Here is a 21480-nt window from a genome sequence, read left to right on the forward strand (position 1 = left end):
AGCTCCAAAGTTTACAAAGACCATACATCAGTACTGAATCAAAAATGAGGTAATAAAACCACAAGTCAGTATTGCATAAAAAATGAGGTACTAAAACCATAAGTCAGTATTGCATAAAAAATGAGGTAATTAAAAAACCATAATGTCTACTCAGTATATTGTCAAAATGAGGTACTCAGACCAGACATCAGTATAGTATCAACTAGAGGCTCACAAGAGCCTGTGTCACTCACCTTGGTCTATGTGCATATTAAACAATGGACACAGATAAAAATTGTACGAAAAATTCATATGAAAAATGGTTAAAAATTGACAACAAAGGGCAATAACTCCTAAAGGGGTCAACTGACCATTTCGTTCATGTTTTCTTATTTGTGAATCTTACTTTGCTGAACATTATTGCTGTTTACAGTTTATCTCTAACTATAATAATATTATAGATAATAACCAAAAACAGCAAAACTTCCTTAAAATTACCAATTCAGGGGCAGCAACCCCACAACAGGTTGTGTGATTCATCTGAAAATTTCAGGGCAGCTAGATCTTGACCTGATAAATAATTTTACCTCAGTCAGATTTGCTCTAAATGCTTTGGTTTTTGAGTTATAAGCCAAAAACTGTATTTTACCCGTATGTTCTATTTTTAGCCATGGCGGCCATCTTGGTTGGTTGGCTGGGTCACGCCACACATTTTTCAAACTAGATACCCCAATGATGATTGTGGCCAAGTTTGGTTTAGTTTGGCCCAGAAGTTTCAGAGGAGAAGATTTTTGTAAGTTAACAACGACGGACGACGACAGATGACGGACGACAAGTGATGAGAAAAGCTCACCTGGCCCTATGGGCCAGGTGAGCTAAAAATTAGGTATAAAAGCTTGAGATTCATTCAAAAAGTTACAAAGAAATAAAATTCTTAATCCAATATTATTATACTGACCAATAATTAATAAAAATAAAAAATAAAACAACCATTAAAGAATATCAACATCTAGCTATGCAACAACAAATAAAAAAACTTATATCGAAAAAATTTCATGGCACTGACAGAATTAAGTGGTGGGGACTTGGTGGCAAAAGCAGACCAAAACAGTGAGTGAGATATGACAATGTTCATTACAAACTCCATTTTGGTTTAAAAACCATAATTTGACTTATTTATATAACAGTTCACTTCAAAATGAAAATGAGTACCAAGATGCATGTTTAATGTGAAAAAAAAATAACCTGCAGGAACCACAACTTGAATTTATAACCAAATGGAAGCACAAATAGACGACAACACAAACTAAAAAAACATGTCCCTCTCTACTAGGGTAGCAAGGACATAAAAATTAAATAAACTTGGAAAATATGTTATATCATTGTAAAAGCAAAATGAAATGGGTTCTTTTACAATATACCACATTTGCGTAAAAACTTGTTTAGAACCCTCATAGATGAGTTTAAATACTGTCCTAATTTTACATTAGTTGCTTTCTCTGAACCAATTTAAAATGATAAACATGTAGCAATACCACTGGAAAATCTTTTTAAAAAATATGTAAAATTAACTCATGTTCTTCATAAAATATTTGTGACAATGAAAACTCTATATTGGTAAGAAATACCAGTATTTTTACAACTCATCACTATGTTGGTGTATATTTGTCAGTGAATTTTCATCAGCATTGGTTATAATATGGTAATAAAAGTTTATAGCTTGTTCCAAATTCTTTTTTGAAATTCTCTCATTGATACCATGGAATCGTTTTTCGTCACCAAGAAACATCACTGTTGGACAGAATCTGTAGATGTTTTTAGTAATCATTGAGTAATGTCTTGTGTCGGTATTACCAAAGAGCAATGCTGAAAATATAAGATAAGGATCATTTTAATAGAATAAAACATTGATATTTTAATGTTTTCCTCCAGTTTTGTTAAGCAGGTTTCTGATTTATTTATTATAATAACCACATACTTTTTTATCTAAAAGAAGTAAATAAATATTCTTGTTGAAAAATAATACAACCAATAGAACTTCAGCATAATTCCAAACAATTTAAACCTACACATATATGCAGAAACAAAAAAACAAATAAAGCAATGGTAAAACTAGTTTTTTATACTATTAATTCTGATAAAAAATGTTATATGCAAATGATATGAGCCTACAAAGTCATATATATAGGACTATTGGAAAACCCACAACCCGCTTTGCATATCAAAACAAGTGAAACTGAAAGCAACTGCTCACTGATGATATCCCCATCCACTTAATGGTAAACAGGAAGTTGTTGAGTGATGAATCTGAAAATGCATCACACTGTAAAGTTTGAAGGATGGATGGACTGATGGATAGTTTATGTTTATTATATTTTTTAACAGACAAAGAACCTTTTAGAAACATTCAAGAACTTATCTTACTTGAGAGGTCTAACACAGGCGAAACATACCAAAGGGATATTCCAACTCATAAGCTGAGAATAAGCATACAATGTCATGGCAAAAATAAAACTAAATAACCAAAAGAAAAAGAACAGTATACAAAACCCAATATGGAAAACTAAAGATTGAGTATCAACACTCAAACAAAAACGGGGGCTTTCTCATGTTTTCAGGAAGGGTAAGTAGATCCTGTTCCATATGCTGCACCTGTTGTGTTGCTTATGGGCATACGATACAGTTTTGATCCTGTATTTACAAGTTGGTGAAAATTTGCATACAGGCTATTTTTTTATCTGATTAAATCAAATATGTAATATAAAAAAAAATATACCTTCATGAGCTACTTTTTGATTAAAATGAGGTCGAAATTTTGTATATTTGCTCAAAATTTAGATTTATGGCCGTAATTTCTTTTTCAAAAATCAGATATAACTTTTTTGTTATAAAAGATAAACACAAATTATTTTTTGTTAAATAATCGGTAATTTCTGTTTTTTTTATAAATATCATTAAAAATTATGCAATTTTACTCCAAAATAACTCTATGTTTATCAAATGTTCATGAAAAGAGGAAAAAACGTCATTTTTTGCTGCATGTTTTTCAAAATTTTATAAAATCCTCTATTTACAGTTTTATAAAATTTGGGTCACATAATCTCCCTGCAAAATGAAACAAATTGCTGTTTTGAAAAATAGGGGTCCATAAACTCGTTTTCAAATTAAATCAGTTTGAATAATAAAAATCAGTCGAAAAATGCATCTTTTCCTGATATGTCACAGTTTGATGTCGCGAAAATAACATTTTACGTTAGCAACGTCATTACCTCCCCTGTAACTGTATCGTATGCCCTTAAAGTATAACCCTGTTGATAAGTCTAATTATGAAGGTCACACTTAAGAAAGAGAACAGGAGTGTGGTTACAACATTTGGAACATATCCGTTGCCATCTGTGAAACTGATATTCCACAATGTTCAACAAACTTGAGATGGCATTCACAAAATTTTTGAAAGGATGATTTAAACTTCACCACTCCCAACTCTTGCTTTAATAGTTTCCTTGTGAGCAGCAACCCTCTATCAGACAGTCCATTGACTTAAAGATATTTTCTATACAAACCCTCATTGTCAATTTCTAGATGAAATCCAGGATATGAGGAAAACTCAAATGTATCTGTTGTATCCTTTATTCCAAGATAAATGACCAAGCCTTGAACTATTCAGTGAGGGGGCATCATCTATATATCTGATAATCGTACAATATTTGTGCAGAATATTATAAGTAGTCTACTGATTTCAAGTTTTAAGGATCAAGAAGTCATCATACTTGCATGGAAAGTCTAATAGTGTTTGGTTTTATAAATAATGCCTCCTTTATCTTTGAACAGGACTTGAGAAACAATTGCATAACTATCTTGTTTAATTTGATAGAAAAAAATATAAAGAGGAAATCTAGAAAATGATTAAGTCACTTATTAGTGAAGCCAAGCTTTTTTTATGGCTTAACAAACTCTCAATGTTTATGTACAATTTACTGATTTACAATTAATCAATGTTGGTGTACATTCTTAAAATTAAAGTGTTCACTGTTTATGTACATTCTTTTCAATTCATCACTGTTCATGTACAGTCTATGATTTGTCTATAAGTTAACAATAAATCACTGTTTATGTGCAGTCTTTGGGTTAACATCTACTTGCTGTTTATGTACAGTCTATAGGTTTAAAATTAAACTCTGTCTATGTATTCTTTGGTTTAACAATTAAACACTGTGTATGTACAATCTATGGGTTTGACTGTGGGTTTACAATTAAACACTGTTTTTGTACAATCTATGGGTTTGTCTGTGGGTTTACAATTAAACACTGTTTTTGTACAATCTTTGGGTTTGTCTGTGGGTTTACAATTTATCACTGTTTTTGTACAATCTTTGGGTTTACAATCAAACACTGTTTTTTTACAATCTATGGGTTTGTCTATGGGTTTACAATTAAACACTGTTTTTGTACAGTTTATGGGTTTACAATTAAACACTGTTTATGTGAGTTTCTTCAGTATACATGGAACTTGACAGTTGTTCTCAAAGCATCATAATCTTTAAAAGCAAGACTTTCTTAGTTATGAAAGTATAAATTTCTTCACATTTCTCAACTGAAACCGAGTTCAAGCAACAATTATTGAGCCACTCATGGCTGCCAGGGTTTGTATACGAAATTTTTGTGTTTCCTTCAAAAATAAAACAAGATGGTCTTGTTTTAACCCTTAATGTATGTACCAAGTCAGGAATATTTGTATTTCTTCTGTTGGTTGATTAAGTCTAACGTTAGAATTTGTCGGTTTTAACTGCATCCTTTTTTAATTTACCTTAGAGTTCAGCTTTTTAATAATAAATGTTAACTACTAGTCACTGTTTATGTGCAGATGTAATGCAAAATATTGTTCTATAGAAAAAACATTGGATGATACAAGTATTTTGTCCCTATCTAATGAAAAATGTCCTGAGTGAGTAGCTTTTGACAATATTTCATTGATTGATAGCAATCTACTGCAATGATTATTTTTCTAGTTAAGGGGAGGTAATCCAATTTTACATGTGTATATTGAAACAATATTTCATGAAATGAGTGTCCTGAAATTTTGTATTATGAAATTTATAAACTAATATTTAAACATTGATATCTTTGAGGTAGTTTATTTCAATGAAATTCATTGATAACAACAATATTATACACATAATTATTATAAGTGCCTGTCTGTACTTAACTCATATTCAAACAGTATAATATGGTAAAATTTACATATCATAACAATATTCAATGTTTTAGAGTAGTCTATGAGTTTACAATTAATCACTGTTTAAGTGCAGTCTATGTATTAACAATTAATCACTGTTTAAGTGCAGTCTATGGATTAACAATTAATCACTGTTTAAGTGCAGTCTATGGATTAACAATTAATCACTGTTTAAGTGCAGTCTACGGATTAACAATTAATCACTGTTTACCTAAGTGCAGTCTAGGAGTTTGCAATTCATAACTGTACTACTATTAGTGCAGTCAATGGGTTTATAGGAAATCACTGTTTATAAATGCAATATACATACATGTGATGGACTGTGAAACTCAGATCAGGAGATTTGGAAATTTTGGTCAGGAGATTAGGACTCAGATCAGGAGGTTTTTTATCGACATAAATTTTGTCGTAAATGTAACCATATGATGTAGAAATTGCGTTTTTCCTTCAAATTTCCATCAAATTGTAATATGTTCATAGTACCCTTATTGCCTTTCTTTTTGAATAAAATAAAATATTAAGAAGAATCTGTTTCTTGTTTTGTTTTGTTTTTGATAAATGGTTGTTCACTGCTTGCAAATAAATCATTATATTTATTTATCTTATCTGTATAGATTTGTATTCATGTCTCCATCTCCTTATCATTGGTAACTCTACAGACAAATAAGAAAGAAATAAGCTCTACATGTATATTTGCAACATCATAAATTAATTAAAAAAATAACATACAATAACACTAGTACTGCAGGGCATTATAAGATAAGATAAAATAAGATAAGATAAGAAAACTTTATTTTGATTCGGCATGAGTACAAATAAGCAACACAAGCTCTAAGGAGCTTTTGACCAATATAAAAACATATAAATAACATAAAAAATATGAAAGACATATTTTGTAGAAAGAGATTTTAACAGTGTAAAATGTTTTGCTATTTCTTAGCTTACTCATTAAAATCGCTCAATTATTACAATCAACTGCAGATTTATAATATAAACTTGAATTTAATCCTTGAAAGGAGGTCCAGATTGCTAAAACAATTTATAAATTTATGTTTTTCTATTTGTCCCAAAACATTTAAATTCATTTAATCAACATCCTTTTTTGATTATTTGATTAAAATATCAATCATTTATAGTCTTTCTACAATTTACATTTTTAAAAGCAAAATAACTGAAAACAGGATAAAACAAAGGGAAGTAACAAACAAGTATTTCAATATTCCCAATACACATTGTTTTTATAACACAACGGCAGTTAGCCAGAGGCAAACATCGTTGATTACCAGTATGTTTGACACCCAAGCTGTCAAGTGAAGCCATATAATTATACATCTTCTTTGGTGTACAGGTAAAATTTAACACAGGTGTCAATTACACCCGTACAGTAGTAAGAAATGATCAAATATGGCGTCTGAAAATTTTCATTCATGAAATATTTCATACACGGGAGTTTTTTCTCCTAAACGGGAGGACGGGAGGAGACCCCTGAAAACGGGAGTTTTGTACTCCCGTCGGGAGGTTCACATGTATGATAATATATGGGTTTACATTTAATCACTCTATGAATTAACAATTTATTACTATATATGTGAAGTCTATGGTTTTACAATTAATCACAGTTTATGCTAAGTGCAGTCTATGAGTTTGCTAGTCATTAGTGCTGATGTGCAGTCTATGGATTAACAATTTATCACTCTACATGCTGTATGGATTTACAATTTATCACTATATAGGTACAGTCTATGAATTAACAACTCATCAATATTTATGTGTATGCAGTCTAATGATTTACAGCTAATCACTGTTTATGTGCAGCCTATTGATCTACAACTAATCAAGATGTTGAAATTCAGTCTAATGATTCACAATTCAATCACTGTTTGTATACATTCTATATGGATTCACGATTCATCAGTATGTTTAAATGCAATCTTATGATTCACAATTCAATAACTGTTTATGTGTATTCTAAGGGTTCAGAACTAATCACTATTATCACAGTACTAGGGTAATGATTCACAATTCAATAACTGTTTATGTGTATTCTAAAGGTTCAGAACTAATCACTATTATCACAGTCTAATCATTCACAATTCAATAACTGTTTATGTGCATTCTAAGGGTTCAGAACTAATCACTATTATCAGTCTAATGATTCACAATTCAATCACAGTTTTTATATAGTCTATGGATTCACAATTCTATAACTGTTTAAGTGCATTCTAAGGGTTCAGAACTAATCATGATTATCACAGTCAAATGATTCACAATCAATCACTGTTTATGTGCATTCTAAGGGTTCAGAACTAATCATGATTATCACAGTCAAATGATTCACAATCAATCCCTGTTAATGTGCTTTCTAAGGGTATACAATTTATCAGCATGTTTAAATGCACAGTCTTATGATTCACAATTCATCACTATGTTTATGTGAAATTGACAAAGTACTCCTATCTGAATTAACAATTATATGATAGTAAAAGTTTATAGCTTGCTCAAAATTTAATTTTGATATACGTTCATTAACACCATGGAAACGTTTCTCATCACCCGGAAACATAACTGTTGGACTAAATCTATAGATATTTTTTGTAAACTCTTTATAATGTTTTGTGTCAGTATTGCCAATCATCATTCCTACAAAATACAAATACGTCAAATTGCAGATATTGTCTATATTTCAAGATTGATTGGTTGTTGGTTGCTTAACATCCAGTGGCAAATATTCATGCATGTTCAGAACGATTATATTTCAAGAAAAGCAATAATTACTGAAAACAAGAATTTTTCTTTCACCTGAGCTGAAACAGACAAATACAGGACAAACTTAAGATTTACGATAGACAGAAAATGAGATTCATGCATCCAGGGAATGAAGATCAAGGAAAAAAGAAGCACCAACAAGGCAATGAAGTAGTGGGACTTGTAAAAAGTCTGAGTATTGACCATATATCTAGCTCTATAACAATAGTTTCGATAGTCCTGCTATGATGCACTAACAAATTCAATTACAAAAGTTATTTTTAGGTGTATAATCATTTATTTTTGTCATAAAGCTCAAGTATTCCAATATTTATACATCCTTGTCTTCAACATTTTGACACTCTATATAAAGTGTAAATGAAGGTAAAAAGGTACTTCAAACAAACATTATTTATGAATTGTTATTTTCAATAGACAACTCCTGCTATTGTTACATATTAAATCTCAGGAAACTCTATAATATAAATATATGAACTATGCTGGAGAGAGTAACCTTAAAGGGACTCACATAGATACCAAGAACTTTGGAAGTGTTTCACAATTGTATTGATGCAATGAAAGAAAGACAACTCTATGTGATGACTGTGACCCTGCATTAATCCTGACCTGTTACTGTGGTGACTTTACCATGAAATAATGCTCCATCTGGTTTTATTGTAAAATGTGTCCTGATGGGATAGTTTTATAATTCAGAATAGTCCAGACTTGTTTGACCTAGTTCATGCTTGTCTGATTCGACTGTGTTGTGGTCTGGTGCTGGTGTGACACAACCCAGAATGTCTGATGTTGACTTAAAAGGTCAAAAAGGTATTAAGAAGACATGTTGAAAATTGAATTAATGCTTCCATGGCATAATCCAATTAACTTTGACTTGTACCTTTACTAGTATAAGTATTTAAGTGTCCAATATAAATATGAATGTATATACTGACTTTATGTTATTAAGGTATGATTACTGTAAATTCAGAAATAATTGCCACTATTGTTTTTATTATTCCGAAAAAATCATTTAATGTGACATGTTTTTGAATATGAATTAAACAGGATTTTTCTCAATATTGCAAAAAATATAAATCGCATTATAGTCCAAAATAAGAAAATGGCAATAATAAATGCATGCAATAATTTGTGGATTTACAGAATGTATTTGTATGATACTAACCTGGTGCTGTGGTGGCATTGGTCCAGATTTGTCTGATACTATTACTGATTATCTGGTACCCAAAATCATTTTCTCCAGAAGGGGAACCAGATGCAGCTACCATAGAATCTTCAACTGATAATTTCACTCTGTCATCATTTATTATAGCTCTATCATAATCTATTATCTAAAAAAAACCAGTTTATATTTCAGAAATGAGAATTGTCAGGTTTTAGGGCTGGTATTTTTTCTTTTTATGTTCACTGATATTTGATTTGCAGGGGCTCTAACTCTAAGCTTGTTCTACTTCCTTTTCATTATGTTCTATCTGATTTAATTCAAAACAAAATAAAGTGAAATCAAAGGTGTGGGAAACAGTTTACATTTTTTGCATTCTTTCTAATAGGAGGCAGCCATTACCTGTGAAAGGGGACTAAGTCTGTATGAATTGTTTTTTTGTAACTTTCAAATTTGTTAAAAAAGAAACAGAAATACTGTAATGTTTCGGATTTTGCTTCTGTTGTTAGGGATTTTACATGTGACGTTATTTAAGGTAAGACGTCATGTTCAACGTAAACAAATAAACACAATCATCAGGTAACATTCATATCAAAGACAAAGAATTATTAAAAATGAAATTGGTATTGTGTTCCTTGAAATCCTATATTTTACTAGACTACTCAAAGTCTCATGATAACAAGACAGGAAAAATGAAATAGATTTCTGCGTTTTGTGCAAATGAGGGAATTACAAAAAATGACAAAAAAAAGTTAATGATTTTGAGTTCATTAGAACAATAAAAATTTGGGGAATTTTCCTTTTTTTTATTGATTTTTCTACTGTAATAGGGGACTTTGTCCCCTTATTGAAGGAGCAGTTTCGATAAGGCCCTGAAATGGCCCCTCGTTTTAGCCTAAATTCCCAAATGGGATTGATTTATTTACCAATATCACAATGATTAATAGAAAATAAAGTGACAAGAAAGGAAATAAATCTTTTTGTTGCAGAGTTAGGTTCCTACGTTTTATTCATGACGTCACAAATAGATTTTCAACAATAAAACAATGAAAATGGGTAACTTTCCATTGAATATTTGGAATAGGAAACATAGAGCCCATACGTCGACAAAAAAGATCTGTGACAATAATGTTTGTAAAGACATTTTACATGTCTAACTTAAATATTTCGGTTGTTGACGGCTGCGTAATATGTTTCCTGATGTTAAAATTGTCTAAAATCCTGCCGATTTTGTTACAATTTGCCAAAATCCCTGATTTTGACCTTACTGGGATGTAAAAATTAACACCTCAGAACAAAACTTTGAACGGGAGATAAAATTGGTTAAATTAAAGTGGGTAAATAAGGTGAATTTGATGTTGTACGTCTTATTTTATATACCTCTTGAATGCTTTGTGCTGGGTGAATTCTATGGTTTATGTAGGCTGTAGCATCAGATGGTAATACATTAGTCTGAAAGAAAGAAAAAAACACATCAAAAATATAAACTTACAAAAAGAAACTGTTGTCCTAGTCTTCTGTTTTTCAATAGATCCTGTAAAATATTTCTTTATGAATACCTAATAAAAGTTATCAAATAGCTTCATTGCTCATTGTAGATAGATGGTATTGTTTCTTGATTTACTTAAATCATCTTTCATGAAAATACAAATGAGTTATGCTTCACACTCACAGTTGTTACATGTCAATTATTATTTGTTAAAGAATTTTTTTACAATTTAATACTTAGTATGCCACCAAATAGACATATTCAATGTGAAAAAATTGTAAAGGTCATCAATGGATAGGATATGTGCTAATGCTGATACAAATGTATATTAAATATATTTGAACTTCCTACTAAGTTAAACTAACACTGGCTAATCCTAAACCTTGTAAACAAGGCAAAAGGTCTAAAGTCAATGAAACATAACTTATGAGTGGGGGGAATACAACGTCCATAGTAATGAGATGTGCAAATTCTAATACATTTGTACAGATGCATATCGATTATCATTAATTTTTTTAAAAAGTGGGTCATCTAAAACTAACAAAAACTAACTCAAACAATGCCTATATCACATATGGTTCTTTAATTATTGTTTTTACCTTGACTCCTCCGTTAAACATAGTTACTGATGTGACAGTTCTAATAATAGCATTTGTGGGAGGTTTCTGTGAGAAAACCCTGAAAATAAGAAACAAATATAACTCACATTACAAAATCATGGACATTTACATTTCAAATTTTTTCCAATACATACAAAATAATTTGTGGTGCTTCTTTTTAGTCTCTGTATACCTTGAACCAACAGAAATTTATAAAAATACTCCAATCCTCTGTTATGCCAATAAAATCTAAACTAATCTTAAATGAAAAGGTAAAAAGACAAGCTGTCGTATTTTTCTATTCTTATAGTGTACTGATGAGGAGAGATAAAGCTTTTTCCTCCTTTTACATGCAGGATTTTTTTACTTGTTTTATATTGTGTAGAAAATATAGTCATTGCTAGAATGCCTGCAAAATATTTTCATATGTAGGAATAAGTGTTTGTTAATTTTTCAAATTTATAAATATTGACAAAGAAAGTCTTTTATCTATTTCATTGTAAAACAAGAATATGTCCATAGTACACAGATGCCTTAATCACACTATCATTTTCTATGTTCAGTGAACTGTGAAATTGGGGTTAAAACTCTAATTTGGCATTAAAATTAGAAAGATCATACCATACTAGGGAATATATGTACTAAGTCATGAACTTCATCAAAAATTACCTTTACCAAAAGCATTAACCTGAAGATGGACTTACAAAAAGCATTAACCTGAAGAGGGATAGACAAACAGATGAATGAAAGAATGGACAGAAAGACAAACGAATTAACACACAGACCAGAAAACATAATGCCCATAAATGGGGCATAAAAAACAGCGCTGTAAGGATTTGTAAAAATACATGTAATTTTTACAGGTGCCACATGTGGAGCAGGATCTGGTTACCCTTCCTAAGCACCTGAGATCACCCCTAGTTTTTGGTGGGGTTCGTGTTGGTTATTCTTTAGTTTTCTATGTTGTGTCATGTGTTCTATTGTTTGTCTGTTTGTCTTTTTCATATTCAGACAGGCATTGTCGGTTTATTTTCGATTAATGAGTTTGACTGTCCCTCTGGTATCATTCATCCCTCTTCTACTATGGCGGCACTGCAACTCAAGTTATATCAAAGTAAGCACACTTCATTGGCATGAATCAAACTTGATTCACATTTTAAAAGTATGATTTAATAACTAAAAGCATAAAATATATTTTGAATAGTTTTTTTTTCTATCAACTGATCATGTGGCATAGGAAAACAACTCAAAAATTGCAAATAAGTTCAAATCCCTTCTTGTTTTCAATGCTACAATGCCCAATTGATTGAGAGAGGGAAATGTGATTTCAGTATACACTTATGATTATAAATCTACAGGCTTGTAATTCCTGGACCTTAATAACAATACTTACCAAGAAACAAGAGGTCCAAACAACCACAAGTTAGACATAATGATCCTGGCTGCTAATGGCATCTACAAAATACTAAAAATCATGCAAAGAAACTTTGAAACATTCATAGCTCTGCAATTTTTTCATAAAAGTAAAAAAACTTCTGTGGATTCACTTTTTTTTTTTAAAGTAGATTCCAATTATGGTTTACCTATATCCATGGAATCCAAGAAAATTGGTACTGAGACAGAATGGTATTTAATTTCAGAAATGTGGAGAATTTAAGTTTTACATATTTCACAATCTGTTTTTAGTAAAAACTTAAAAATACTCTCTAAGAATCAAAATTATTTACAATCTTAAAACTTTTTTAAATAGTTACATACCTCATGTGCTAAATGTTCTAACATTTCTTTCTCTGGGCCATACCCTAACATACTTGGCAGTGGATTATCTTCTATCCTACAATTATCATAGATATAAGTAGAAAATGATATGCTCTGCAGGAAGCAACTTAATACGAAAGTAGATCTTTAACCCAGAACAGTTGTGGAATGTATGGACATAACATTCAAGATTGATACAGCTTTACATTTGGATTGTGATAAAGTATTTGAAACAGCATAGGTTTCTGACACAAAATGAGTGTGGTCTAAAAACTAGATAATTTGACATTGGACATTATTATTATGATCGAATATCAAAAATTTAAAAACATGGTTGTCTTCAGCATACAAAAATCCCCAAGAATCCAAGTTTTGAAGAATTCAAACAACTGTGATTTTTTACCTGTTGGACCTCCATGTGGACTAATTTAAAAAGTGTGGTCCAAAATCAAAAATCTAAATAAACTTTTCGATTAAGAATATAAAAAAAATACAAGAATTCGAGACTTTGAAGTAAACCTGTTGATATATAATATATATATTTTATACCATATCAAACTATCTTACTTAACAACAGCTTTTGCCAAAATTCCAATGGCTGTTTCCTTGAGTGGCATAGAGGAATGACCTGCTTCACCTTTCACATGTAACTTCAAGGTCAAAAAACCTTTCTCTCCAATACCAATTCTGTAAGTAGATATAATGTAAATATTTCTCATCCCACAAATGGTAGATGAAAATTAGATTGTATTATATATGTGTTTTTCTTAAGACTTGGTCTTTTGTTGTCTTTGATTTGCTAGCTCATTAATAGCATATAGCCAAATCTTATTTTCTTCATACTTATGAAATGTTTTCCAGCTAACTACAGCTTTTTAAGAATCTTTTGAAGATTTCTTCCATGAGATTTATCTGTAGAGTTCAGTTGCCTTGCTGTTTTAATATTTGAAAATACACAAGAAATGTTAATACATAATGTAGACTCCATGCATTGTTAATCATCAATTTTTCGACAAATTATGTTCGTTAAATTGGATTTATGTTTTAAAATGTTATAAATTAAACATGAGTGAGTCAAATCGGTAAACAAGTTACTAACAGCTAATCAGTTGTCAGAATATGATTTTAATGTTCAAGTCTTGTTTATATATACTACAACACACCCGTGATATTGCGGGTTCCTGACTGAATTAAAGTTAATAACTATGTGTGAGCCTTATTTAAGTTCTGATAAACATGATAAAATCATGATGATTATAAGATGCACAGTTTTCTCTGCTTTCGAAGTCTTTGTTTGAACCCGTCGACCTGAAACTTTGGAAAACAAAAGGTCCTGGAATGGAATTTAATTCTTTTATTCGCTGTTTTACGTCATGCCCGCCAACAAATTGAAAACTGTACCTATACGCCTTATTTTAAGTTCAGATTTTAAGTATTCATATTGTTATCTTACAAAGTCTTTCTGATTAAAATACAATAGGGAACAATTTGACAATGATTGAATTTAGTAGTGTCAACCCTGTGATTATGACCCATGTATACAGCAAAATCCTAAATACACGGTTTGGTGGTGCGCCCGTCAGATGCGGAAAGTACAGATAAGGTAATAGGTAACAGGTGAATATACTATTGGTATCAGTATCAGATTCGACTTGGAACTTGTTAATTATTGGTAATATTAATTATGTGGAAAACAAAAGGGTCTGGAGTGGTGTAATTTTTAATCTACACCATTGTCCTATTTTAGTTATATATAAAGTTGAATTCTTTGATTTGTCGTTTTTACCCAATGACGGCTGACAAATTGGACCTTGTTATTTTAGTATTATAGATATCCTTTTAATGCTTAGATTTTAGTACAAGATTTTCAGTATTAACATGCTTTTGTTCTGTGTCACGTATAAATTTATTTGCTTTAAAAACGAATATTTTCCATCCAAATTATATACCTGTACATTACAAACTGTTTCATTACATGAAATATTAAAAAAAAAAAAAAACATAACTCACAATGCTACAGGCTTTTGTATTCCTGGAATAAAACCATTTAAAACTGCCAGTCCTTCATCTAATAAGAATTCTAATTTCTTTAGTCCTCTAGCTTTTAGTTCTTGGCCGACTACTCTAGCTCCATCAACCCCAGTAACCTATCAAAAATTATAATTATTCAATTTCAGATTCTCCTTACAATATTACACCTATTTGTATATTAATTTCAATATTGATAATGCAAGACAAAATTAAGAGAAACAAAACTATTTTGAAGTTGGTCTATGTTATAAATGTGTACAGGAAATTCTATTTCCATAGTATAAATGATTGTTAAATTTTTTGCATAGTAATATAGCATAAGATCAGCTTCCTATCAGCAATGTCAATTAAGTGCTTAAGGAAGCTGGCTTGTCATGTTTTGGATTTTTTGTCAGATTTTCAGAATCCACTAGTTTTATCCATTTGAAGGCCTTGAAAAAATTTGCCCTGTGACCCCCATTTTTCTTTTTGTAAATCTTTTACATGTATGATGATAAGCCATCTGTAAACGTCTTATAAAATTTTAATTACTTTTTAACAGTTTTTGAAAACTTCAATGTGTCAATGATAAAGCTATGAAAAGTCAAGAGAATATTTTCCCGCCACAATTTCAATGGCTTATATCTGGAAAATAAGCACGGTGACCTATATCTTTTTTTTGCTCTTTGGATTTCTTAATAGTCCCCTATCATTGTAAACTAGTCTTTTGAAAAGTTAATTACTTTGAAACTGAGAAGCGAACTTTAAATATTTTTTTCACATTAATATTTTTTTGTGGAAATTCAAAGATATCATAATAATCAGATGTCTTTGTGTAATTCCTACAATCAAAACAATAACTAAACAAATACATAACCTGGTAAATGTATTATCCCTTACCCTACCTCAGCATTCTGAATCCTCATACTGGTCAACATTTTATTAATTATGCCTATCCCAGCATCCTGCATTCTCACCCTGGTGAAAGTATTAGTAACTCAGTCCTTATACCAGTCATTGTACTTTATTATTTAGCAACTGTCAGAGTATTTATGGTTTAAATTGACTGACCATTATTGACTTACTTCTTCATCATGTCCAAATGCTATGTAAAATGGTCTGTTTGGTTTGAATCCTTTAGACAATAGATACTCTAAAGCTTCTAATATACCCTGAAATATATAACAAATCAGAATTATACATGTACTCCTATAATGTGACCATACATCATTCATTTGAGCTTGGGTCATTACAGAGGGGGTCCACCCATTTTTAGAAAGGGGTTACATATATACATCTCCTAATTTCCTTTTACTTTATACTTACATCATGTATGTGAGTTTACCTATTCCTGCAAAATGAAACTTAAAAATAATATAATTTCAACTTGTCCTCAATATAAACATTGACCTCAGCTGGAAGCCAATTAGAAATATAGATCAGGAACAAAGTTTATACATTGAACATTTAATTCTTACGGTACTTCATAACATACATGTAACAAACACATGTCAGAGATTTGTTGTTTTATTTATTTCAATATCAATGAGGTGTACACAAGTGATCAAAATAGTTCTGAAACTATGAATTATTCAGAGAAAGGATGTCATCTGTATAGCAGAACCCAAAGTTAAAGGATTATGTTAGCATGGTTAGGCCATAGTTATTATATTTTTAGTTTTACAATTTTTTTTGACAAAACCAATGGGTAGGAGGACGAAAAAAAAAAACAAAAAAAAAACTGCTGCTGCTGATTTTTTTTTAATACCAACCGTCAATATCAAAATTTTTTTTTTTATTTCACCAGGAGAATTTCACCTAGTGTAACAACTATTTTTTTTTCTTGACAAGGTTTGAATTGAAAATCAATGTGCAACAACTTACTAAATCACCAAGAGCATAAATTTAGATTCTTTCATGCAGTTATGAACTAAAATTTTTTTTTTTTTGCATGAAAAACGCTGGGTCGGAGGAGAAATTAAAATAAAAATCAACATTTTTAATTTTATTTTTTTTCCTATTTGGCAAAAATTAGGGTAGGAGGGTTCGTAAAACTAAAGATAAAAAACTACGGCCTTAGCTTCTATTCATTGTCCTAAGAAGTTCCTGTTAGAGACTCCCCGATATGAATAATAGAGTCTCCCTGATATGAATAATAGAGTCTCCCCGATATGAATAAAAGAACAGGAAGAAGAATCCAATTGCTTGCTGTCAAAATAAAAACATGCCATCAAAATGAAAAATTACTTGGAGATGCCTTCTTCAAAAGTTTGAGGACATACATGGCCATACTTAAAGAGCAAACTACAGTACTGTCACATCTAGATCGTCAATGCAGGGTCCAATATAAAAATCACAGATTAAGCTTGAAACTGCATGAAATAACTGTATCAGTACAAACTTTGAAAGAAAATGTACTATTTCTTATATTTAAGAGACAAATAAACAGGATAAAAAGAGATGTTGATTATTGATTCAATAAGATTGATTCAGTAATTAAAAAAACACAAAAACACAAAAACACAAAATATATGTTAAGGTTAACATACATTGAACTTGTACGTTTCTTCTTAAAAAAATAAACAGTTGTCTATAAAATACATCACCCTCTAAATCATTGTGTCTGAATAAGTTGTACATAAACAAGGGAATATTAAAGATTTACCATGAATAACAAATTCCTAAAAGATATTCAGATATAATGCAGACAATATATTTGAGATAAGCTTATGGATTTGTAGTATGGTTAAGAATAATAGAATTACAACATTCTCATTTGAGATATTACTGCAACAATCTCGGAACTCTATCTATAATCATGTTTACCATAATTCCTTGTTTAAAATCAATAGCTCCTCTTGCATATATATATTCATCCTTAATTTGTGCTTCAAAGGGAGGGAACTCCCACTCTTCTGGAATAGCTGGTACCACATCTAAATGAGCTGTTAATAGGTATGGAGTTAAACTTGTGTTTGATCCAGTTATTGTATAAAGTCTGCTGTAGTTTGCTATTATGTCTAACTTTACTAATGGAGACGAGTGAACAAGTGGAAAACCTGAAAAGAAATTGGTAATATATTTCAATATCTTTTTTGTGAATGTTAAGAAAAATTGTTATTCTCAATCTGACAAAATTAGTCAGGTTAGTTGTCTACATGAAATTATAAACACTAGATCTGACAAGAGACTGGTGGTGGTATGGGGGGATGGTCTGTAAAGGTGCGAGTTTGTTATTTGCCTTATTTGGCCACAATTATTAAGGCTGAGTAACATAATGTTAAAAGATTCTTTTTTGTCACTGCATGTGCTCTAATGTTCCAAGTCTAAAATTTCAATGACAATTGGACTTTTATCTTTGAATTTTCATTTAAAATCAAAATGTGCTATATGTGGATGATGTGCAACTTAAACTATCATATTTATTTAACGTTTTGCATTGAACTTTGATGAGTATGAACTAGCTTTCTGTATCTGTGAGTGTTCTTAGGTTGTAACTTTAGGTCTTTTCTAAGTCATTTCAAACTGATTTTTAACAGTCTGTTCCAATATCGTGCTGTAACACCACTGTATCAGGTTAGACAAACGTTGAGCATTCACTATCATGTTTAACCCATGGGGGGGTGTGTTAAAATCGCTGCAAGTTTTGTTTATCCTACATCGATTTTACATATATACATATGGGTCAATCAATTTTTCCCAAGTTAAGTTAAGAGGGGGGGGGGGGGGGGTAGGGGGGTCATTAAAAAAACTATGTGAATTAAGTTTTTTATCCTACATTGAACTTTTGATGTCGTCCCTTACTGACTCAGAAAAAAAATAACCTTCCCCCACCTCCTTGAAGTTAAATTGTTGATCCTTTTAACATGTTTAAGCAGGTTGGGGATTATCTACTAAGTGTGTTAATGGGATATATATTTTAATCACTGTTAAAAAAATAGATCCCTCTGAAAAACAGCATGTCACAAGGGATCAAACTCATCAATAATACCATGTTCAAAAAAGTTGTTAACCAAAAAATGTTGCCTTTTATGGAATCATTCACGCTTAACAATTATTTTCTTTTAAATTAAAAAAAAACTTTCTTTTTGCAGTAAAATAATATCCCATTTGAGAGATAATCCCTGAACTGTTAAGAATTTCACAGTACAAAGCAACCTTAAATGGAACCCCTTTAGATGATAATATATATGGGCGTTTTTCAATAAAAATGTACTTTTCTGTCCTAGCCACTTTAAAAAACATGTGTTTGATCTTTGCAAGTTATTTATTGTGCAGTCAGTACATTGAATTAGTTTGAACATTTTAAAGCAAAGAAACAGTTTATTTTTTAGAGGGATTGATAAGATATTGATTCTTGAATGGTCCAAAACAACCAAAATGGCATGTCCCTAGACCGCCTGTTCAACATTCATACTCAAAAATGTCGTAAAAAAGTGTAAAAATAAATATTATTTTTACTTAATATAAGTTCTTTAATAATTCAAAAGTATGTTTAGAGCCTACATAATTTAATAAACAGCTTTTAACATGGGATTTTCAATTTCAGAAGGTGTGTCCCTAACCAAATGTCCACTACGAAACGAAGTCATTAAAATTTGCTAATAAACAGTTTTATAAAATCACTCAGTGTAATTTTTGTTTGCAAAAGATATAAATATTAGGGTCTTACAAAAGAAATGATGCTTTTATAACGGCATTTAAATTGTTGGTAAGAAAAATTGAGCACATTAAATGCACAAGAGTGATACCGTATTTTTGTAAATGTCCACTACGAAACGGGTCAAATCTCCTTGAGTATCTGGTTTTAAAATTATGAAAAAAATATCAGTGTACAGCTTAATACATGCTTTGATGCATACAGTCAATCTTTATACTATTGCAATATAGGGATTGTGGGGAAAAAAACAAAACATGCGAATACGTCCCCTACGAAACGGTCTCCTGCGAAACAAGAATGGGAGAAAAACATTTTGTAGTGGACACTTCCACTACCATGCAGTCCTTTTTTAATCTTTTTTCAATTATATTCGTGCAAAACAAATAACAAGGGTTAGTTTCATGTAATTTTTATTATGTTTTTATTAACATATAATAGGGTTGATGTCAACTACGAAACTTTTTGTCCACTACAAAACGGTTTTGTCCACATCCAAACACATCAAAATGTCCACTACGTAACATGAGTTATACCTTCATATGTGAAGTACTGTCTACTCTTTATCGATAAAAATGGTTTTCCAATTCAGAAAAAAATGAGATTTTTCTAGTTTTTAATGTAAACAAACTGGAATGTCTATAGGAAACATTTAAAATTGCAAAAAATATGTTTGTTAAGAAGAAGTTTCGTGTCCCCTACGAAACAGTACACAAATTATGAAAATCATTTTAAAGAATATTTAAGATTGCATTTTTTGTTTACAAACAGGTCTATAATAGAGGTATTCAAATTAACTTTTGAATTTAAACTTTAGACAAGTTGATTTTCCACTTTTTTTAGGTCTGAAAGTTACGTTTTTATTGAAAAACGGCCATATAGGAAATCATTGTAGTGTAGCATGACTGGAGGGGATGCTCTAATGAAAATTTGTGGGTTAATCACTGCCTTTGAGCTCCAGATTCCTGGCTCTGATCAGCAGAAGGGGCCAATTAAGTTGAAGTTGACTGCCCAACAGCAACTGCAAATTACACAAGGGATGATGCATTATTTGCATCTTGAATTTGTGGCACACAAAGTCAAGTGACAAATGCAAACACCCAATGTTCTGATATTTTCTTACTTTTTTCCAAGTGTGAGCTAAGGAGAAGCAGTTGGTCTCTGTTATAATCTCCCCGTTTAAAGGATATTGTTTTAATCTGTAATGCTCGTTGAAACCTCTTTACTATTTGGTCAGTTAGCTTGATAAAATCGGAATCAGCTGTTTTACATGCAATGACAGCATCTTTTCTGGGGACCAAAGTGAAAGTTCTAACTAGAACTATTACTAAAAGGATAGAACAAACTGCAACCAATGTTATGCATATCTGTTTGCAAGCCATACTTGTTCACGTCTCGGCTTATTATACAAAGTTCAAACAAATATAGGGTAGCGGAATCTGGTTCAAGGCTGTCACATGAACCATAAGTGCCGAAATAAAAGGTTACAATATCGCGTTGAAATACAGATTGTTCTCCAGGGATATTCATTTTAGATACAATTAAATTACACCAAATTTAAATCAGAATAACAACAACTCACAACGTTCTTTATGCACAGTGAAAATATATTTTATTCCTTTTTTTAGTTTACAAATTGTTTATTTCAATAGGTTTACACCATTTTAATCAAATTCGATTACTTTTATAGGGATACATGTCCTCCGTTGAGTCATTATTATTATCATTTGAGATCGTTGCTCTCCTATGTTATTTATGAATTGTCTTTTTAGCTTAACTTTAAATGATTCACAACGGTCGAAATCGCGGATGAATTCCAAATAACAT

The 21480-nt window shown here is 30.8% G+C and overlaps 1 protein-coding gene across 3 annotated transcripts; it reads right to left on the reverse strand.

Annotated features, from left to right (window-relative positions):
* Positions 1-519: 519 nt before the first annotated feature.
* LOC134727195 (N-fatty-acyl-amino acid synthase/hydrolase PM20D1.2-like) lies at positions 520-21125 on the reverse strand. 3 transcript variants are annotated; one of them, XM_063591584.1, is made up of 11 exons: positions 20777-21121; positions 17823-18055; positions 16082-16168; positions 14997-15133; positions 13554-13673; positions 12987-13062; positions 12622-12683; positions 11229-11307; positions 10521-10592; positions 9144-9309; positions 520-1845 (listed from the first exon to the last, which is right to left on the reverse strand). In XM_063591584.1, the coding sequence occupies exons 1-11, from the start codon at positions 21033-21035 to the stop codon at positions 1616-1618; spliced, it is 1521 nt and encodes a 506-aa protein (XP_063447654.1). In that variant the 5' UTR covers positions 21036-21121; the 3' UTR covers positions 520-1615. The 3 variants fall into 3 exon arrangements, with proteins under 3 accessions (XP_063447654.1, XP_063447662.1, XP_063447648.1); XM_063591592.1 differs by lacking the exon at positions 520-1845 and adding an exon at positions 7092-7855 and having other exon boundaries at positions 21038-21125; XM_063591578.1 differs by lacking the exon at positions 520-1845 and adding an exon at positions 7092-7855.
* Between the last annotated feature and the right edge of the window lie 355 nt (positions 21126-21480).

The sequence above is a fragment of the Mytilus trossulus genome, chromosome 1 (genome assembly GCF_036588685.1).
Source record: "Mytilus trossulus isolate FHL-02 chromosome 1, PNRI_Mtr1.1.1.hap1, whole genome shotgun sequence".
NCBI classification, from domain to species: domain Eukaryota; kingdom Metazoa; phylum Mollusca; class Bivalvia; order Mytilida; family Mytilidae; genus Mytilus; species Mytilus trossulus.